General features: G+C 47.2%; 1 protein-coding gene across 1 annotated transcript; it reads right to left on the bottom strand.

Moving 5' to 3' along the window:
- Window positions 1-1649: 1649 nt before the first annotated feature.
- On the bottom strand, window positions 1650-5596 carry LOC147607771 (uncharacterized). The gene has a single exon (XM_086790172.1). It carries the CDS (start codon window positions 4928-4930, stop codon window positions 2237-2239), a length of 2694 nt encoding a protein of 897 aa, XP_086646298.1. The 5' UTR covers window positions 4931-5596; the 3' UTR covers window positions 1650-2236.
- Window positions 5597-6640: the final 1044 nt, after the last annotated feature.

Genomic DNA, 6640 nt, shown 5'->3' with positions numbered 1-6640 from the left:
AAATTTTTGAAGGCAAACAACTAGAAGAAGAACCAAAGAAACATAATGATAGAGTTGATATTGTCGAAACTCAAGAGCTAAATGATAGAGTTGATATTGAAATCCAAGAGCCAATTGCGATTAATATAGTAGCTATGGAAACTAGGCTTGAGGGACAGATTCAAGAGCATATGGCAGAGTCTAGGTCATCAAGTTCTAATAGAGATCCAAGTACATCCGATGAAGGGGAGTAAATAGATGGTCTTGATCCTATAGAAGAACGAGACATTGACTGATTGGTCAAAATTCCTTAAGTGACATTGAAGAGGATGCAAAAGCGTTCCTGAAATTGATCTGTTTGGGACCATGGATCTAGCCGAGGATGATAGAATAGATGGTGACCTATGACTTTGCAATATTCATCGATTTTAGTATATATATGCAAGGTTTCACTGCTATGTCATTGTCGACACTCTTGCATCATCTTTTATTGACAATTTAATCCCTCGTGTGTAAAAATATTTGAGTATAGTGCTATTTTTATTTTTCACATTGAAATACACATTATTAATATTGCAGATAAGCTCAAAAGGACCAAATATGGTAATTTTAACTATAAATATGACCAAACTTTTTTATTTTTTATTTTTTATTTTTTTCTTGTATTATTATTGATGCAAATACGGGTGTTGATACCAACGCTCATATCGACGTCGGTTTTACTGGCATCCTTTACCACCGCATATATTGGCATCCATCGTTTGCGTCGGTATCTGGCTGTTCAATAATGCAATGATATTTTCTCATGATCAGTATCAAATCTTTCATACTCCCTTTCAGTTGGCTTTTGGGATGGAAGCAGTGATGCCCTTTGAATTTAATTTAGGCTCCTCAAGGGTTGAGTGAGAGAAAGGCTAATTTGAGTCCTCATTAGACATGAGAATGCCATGGTGATGAGGGACCAATGAATAGAGTTTTGGTACTGTCTTTATAGCTAGGCAAGTGTAACTGGAAGTACTCGAGGAGACCCAACAGATGGCTCACCTTGCTACCAAAGGTGAAGCAACATAGGAGTGCTTTTAGTATGATATGCATCTCCATCCCCCCTCCCCCCTTTTATGATGGGTGATCTAGCATAGGTGTATAACTAAAAATACTTAAAGAAAGCATAGAAGCTTATTTATGCTTGGCAGGGACCCTTGCATATCCTTCCATTAGGTGTGGTGCAAATGGAGACTCTAGAAGAATGGGTCGTGGGTCAAGCGCTACTATCCTTTATTAAGCATTTCATAGAGCATATGGTTTGGTTTTTTTCTTTCTTTCTTTTCCTTTTTCCCTCTTCTTTTTTTGAGATTTCTTATTTTATTTTATCTATCCAACCCCACGACGCCCCTTCCGTCCCCTCCCTCTCTCTCTTCCTTTTTTCCCGCCAACCATTTCCCCCTCATCCCCCCCCTCTTCCCGTCATGGTCTAGAGTCACCAGACAGCAGATCTGAACCGTACAGTTAGGAAGCATTATTTTGCAAAATCTTCATATGGCTTACTCACATGTCACCATCCACACCACCCCCCAATTTATCCTCATCAATGAAGTGTTTCCTTAAAGATGAGGTTTTACAATGCCTTTAGGAAAACAAACTAGCTAAAATGAACAGAAAACCGTTCAATACATACTAGAAGATTTTTAAGATGTTTGTCATTTTTTTTTCCCCAATTTTCATTGGAAAAACTGGAATGTGCCACACTACTAAGACCTTTCCTTCTTCAAAGAACAAAAAACATTCCAACCCATCGTTAGCCCAATGTGCATTAGTAAGCTTTTAAAGACCGCAGCACATAACCCCACAAGAGCACACAGCACTCGTGAAGAGTACTTTGAAGAAAGGGCAACTTTTCATAAGCAGGACCAAAGACGCCTCCGGCAAAAACAACGTGTGAAACACAAGGGGAAGCGTACTACAAGGTGTCCCACTGTCCACCACAATCGGTCACATCACCAACGTGAGCCGATTGGACTGAATGATTTGTGCTCCTATAGGCTTAATAAGCGTGGAAGAGCCGAATTCCTCTCCACTTCTTGGCAAGCTCAATACTCCGGCCTTATGGTCCTGCACGTTATCTTCCAAGTACTTTCCACAAATTAACATGAAAAAATTGGAAGGATTGTGATACAATGAGAGGAATCCTCGTCGACTCGTCAAGAAAAATGAGCCGATATAAGTGTGGAAATTGGGAGAATTACTGGACCTGGTGGAATCAATAAGAAGCTAGCCTTACAGGCTCCGACTTGCATCTCTGTAACCTCAATGCGGTGGAGGACAAAGAGGTCCGTTCTTTGCCGCTAGCAGCTTTGAGCAGCCTAGCATACGTTCCCTGCACCTCATGGATATGGAGGTGAGACATGGCCTCCAGCATGGCTTTCTGATGTTGCTGCTGCGTATCACCAGCTCCCACCTCCATGACGTTATTTGCAGAGGCATCCAAGGAGATTCTGAAAGCTCCCAAATTGTATCTCAGAAAGAGGACAGTCTCCGGAGGAGCAGCAGGAGCTGGAGATGGAGGTGGAGCTGGGCGATCGAGAACGGAAGACGGAGAAGGAGTCATAGCTTCCTCTCTGTAAATGCGCTGCAGCTCCTCTGCTGCTGTTTCGTCATCAGGGCTGAACGATATCTCAGCTCTCTCCTCTTGCTGCAACAAATATGCTTGTTGCTCCATATTGACGGTCTCCCTTTCTGTCTCTTCCGCTGATAAATAATTCTCAGGCCTACTACTTGACGTGCCCACTGGCTCATGTTCCAGAACACAGCTGGTTTCTTCTTTGTTTGATGTTGCTTTGTCGACTTCGCCTACATGGAGACTGTCACACACTTGAACCTCCATTGAGGTCTCTTGTGGGTTTTCTGTGTTCTCTTCATCTTGTGCATTGTGATCTGAGTTCTTCTTCTCAATCTTGTAACCTCTCTCTTGCTGCTGCCCAGCCCCAACGCTGAAGCTTCTGCGCAGCGAGTAGACTCGGTGTTCCAGAAGCTGATGATTCCCACGCTGACTTCCGACGCTTGAGCTCCTACCCAAGTTAGCGGCGTTTTTGGTGTCCTCCTTTTCCACAATGTTGGGCACCTTTCTAGCTTCCGCAATTTCGGCCAAATCGCCATTTTTATTGGGAGTTCGCAAGTCCTGTGGTCCGTGAGAGGCAAACATACTGCAGCTTCTCCACAATGTGGCCTCCACTTCTGCATCAAGGCACGAATCTGCAGTAGAAGCAGCTACATCTGCTGACAGAGGTGGTGCACCTTGTGTGGTAGCTGCGCAGATCTCCTTCCGGCGAGAGGAGGGTTCATCTACCTGGCAGCTCTTCCAAAGTGAAGCTTCGAGCTCCGCGTCCAGCCACTCTGCTGCTGATGCTCCCTGGACCTGCTTCATTTCTAGCCTCCTCCCACTCGCACTAGTGTCCTTCGCCTGCTGCCGAGCGATCGTCCAGGCCTCCCATAACCAAGTCTCCGGAACAACGTCCAGGGAAACCTTGAGAGTCTCAGCGTCAGATCTCCTCCTCGAGACAGCTTCATTCACCAGATAAAGCTCACTTTTCTCTTCATCAGTGGGGGCTTCCTCTGCGGCTTGCAACAGCCTTGCTTCTTGTGATGTTGATTTCTCCCCCTCCACGTCAGGTTCACTTGAAGGAATCGCTGTGGCCCAGGACTGTGCAGAAGCTGCACCTTGTATACTATTTGAGCGAGTCAAGCTCTGAGAGACAGATTTGCACCGTTGCAAGAACGATTTTTGAGCAGTGGCCGATGCAGGTAACTTGGGCAGGTCCTCAGCGGACATCATGCTGTGTATTTCTCTTCTCACCTCCAGCAGCATTTGGTCTGTCTGCCCATTATCTGCTTCCTTCACTGGCTGGTCGACGTCTCCGTCTTCGCTTGTTCTGCATTGGGCTGGGGCAGACGTGCTTCTCTTCAAGGTGATGTTGACGGAAGGGGGCGGCACGACCACCCTCAGGTGATCCACTTTGCCCCGCATGAGCAAGAGGGCGTTTGGGGGCGGTGGCTCCGCCTCAAATGTGTCGTCTTCCTCCACATCTGTCTGATCCTCCGAGATGGGATCTTCAACCTTCTCCTTAGCCGTCATAGTCTCTGATTCCTCCAGCCTTATGCAAGATATTGCTTCTCCTACTGTAGAAGAGATTTCGGGTTGATTTTCTAGTTCTGCTGGTGCTGCTGTTGGCCGTTCTCCAGCTCTCTTATCCTCCTCGGAGCAGGACTGTCCGCCCATTTTGTTCCTTGGATCTCCCATGGCCAGCACCTTGTCTTCACCCTCCTGCTGGATCAGCACTAGAGACTTGGCAAACACTGTCCCACAGCTCTTTTTGTCTCCCCTGAAAGAGGGCAAGCTTCCGTAGGAGTCGCATGGTAGCCCAAAGCAGGAGAAGTCCTTACCGAAGCCAGAGCAAGCCGACGACTTCTTGGCCTCTTCTTGAGCAGACACTCTCAGGCTCCTCTGTTGCTGACCCCCTTTGCGAATAGTGCTGGCACCACCCTTAATGTCCTGAATTGCCTTGCCTTTCTTGTTATGCTTCGACTTGGCCCTTACCTGCCCAATGCAAGTGACCTTCGGAGAGGTGGGCTCCTCGCCAGCTTCGAAGCCCTGTTTCTTTGCAGCGCCTTTAGAGAAGATGGAGCTGGAGAGCGTCCGCCCACTCCTGCGCCCGACCGCCTCTTTGCCCCTGTCCCTCGCAGGGCTGAGAACGGGCCTACTAGTTGAGACTAGATTGAGAGACGTCCTCGGGGCGAAGCACACGAAGAGATCGTTGCCTGATCTGGGGCCTTTCCTCCCAATCTTGCTGTTAGATCTCCGCTGGCTGTCGGAACGCGGAAGGCCTTCTCGGGCGTCCATGCTAGAAGATCTCCCGAGGCCAGCTGCTTCAGACATGCTCTGATCCGGAGCAGCCATTGCGTATATCTGAGCTGAACTCTACTTCAAGACACCACTAGGCAGGCCTCAAGACTAAGCAGGCCCCTGAGGTGCTCTGTTTAAAGATGATTTCGTTCCCAAGAGGCAGCAGGTTCTGCGTGCACTTCCAGAAGGTGATGAAGAAGAAGAAGAAGCAGTTTGAATTTAGGCATACTACAGAAGGACATTATGAGACAATGTTGATACAGTATATATTGGTTCAGGCCCCAGGGAGCCGGTTTGGGAACGAGAGAAACACGAAAGTGAGCGGCAGTGTGGAAACACTCTCTAGTACAGTGCAGCTTGTGATTATCGAGGAGTGTGGGGGCGTGTAGTCCAGGAGTGGAGTGGCGCTGTGCTGTGAACAGTGTGATATATTGGCTAGCCTTCCTTATAGGCGATGTGGAACATGGCAAGTGATGAGGAAGAGGGACCACTTGGCAAAAAACAAGAGGATGATGGACCGAAGACTTTTACTCACGCTAGACAGAAGTCACTGAACCAGAGAGAGAGAGAGAGAGACGGAGAGACCAGGACAGGACTTACTTTTACTGCAACTGCAAGTTGCGTGCGTGCTTGCAGCCAGCAAACGCTCACGCTGCAAATTGCAATGTGCATTGCAATTGCAAGTTGCAATTTGCAAAGAGTGATGTGATGAGCGCCTCAATCAGACTGTGAGAGAGAGATGTGTGATCTAGGAGGAGTTTAAATACGTTGAATGCGCTGTCGTGTGGCAGGGCGACCAGCCAACTAATGTATCAATTTGAATGGCCTAGCACTGTACACGTCACCACTCACCAGTGAAGCCTTAAGACTCCAGAGTCCAAAGGGCATCAAAGGTAAAACCTTCTAGAGAACTAAGAGAAGGCCTCTCAGAAATGTTGCAAACCAGCTCAATAAAATGTATTTCCCCAACACTCGTCATGAGTTGCAACGAGTTACGGGTGATTGTCCCCAATTGGCGTGCAGCTCCCCCCGACAAGGCCGCCTTCCTTTCGGCCACACGACCTCTAGGCTCTCTCCCAACGCAGCCCGCTGCACTACCACTGCAGGGTAGCTTGCCACGATCTCCTAGGCCTATGTATGCAACGGCAACGGCATGCAGGCTTGCAGCCCGAGGGGAACTCTTTCACATCCCATCACTATGAATGACCACGGCCCCACCACCTCTGCTACAAATGCCATCATTGCCATGAATGAAGAAATCCTAGAACATGCACATGGCCCATCGCCACTGGGCACAGTGGACAGCCGCAGCATGCCTTCAGTTTCGAAAAAGTTAAATGCTCCATTCTTTGGACATCTTAACGGTTGTGGGTCCCACTCCCACTCTTACCCATGACTCTAGCGCATGACCCATGACTCTAGTGCAGTAGTGTTGAAACTAGTGCAGTAGTGTTGAAATTTGAAGCTTTGAGAGGATTCAAAGCCCTTCAAAGTTCAAACCTTGTCGAGAAAGAAGGCCTCTTAAAAAATAGGGTTGCAACAAGAAAAGCTACTATTTTGAAAGTTTTATGAAATTTCTACAAAAACATACATATTTAGTTAATATTTTGAAGGTCAAGGCGTGGTTAGTGTAGGCCTTCAAATTTTCCCTACCCACAAGTGGTCTAGTGCTAGTGATATGAAATAAGGAGAACTTCTCAATCTACCCTATTTTAGCTCCCAAAATGTAAACTAATTCCTAGTTGATAAGAGGACTTCTCTCAG

Source organism: Cibotium barometz, chromosome 54 (assembly GCF_041138505.1).
Source record: "Cibotium barometz isolate CiBa-2024 chromosome 54, ASM4113850v1, whole genome shotgun sequence".
NCBI classification, from domain to species: Eukaryota; Viridiplantae; Streptophyta; class Polypodiopsida; order Cyatheales; family Cibotiaceae; genus Cibotium; species Cibotium barometz.
This window is presented reverse-complemented; position numbering and strand designations above follow the sequence as displayed.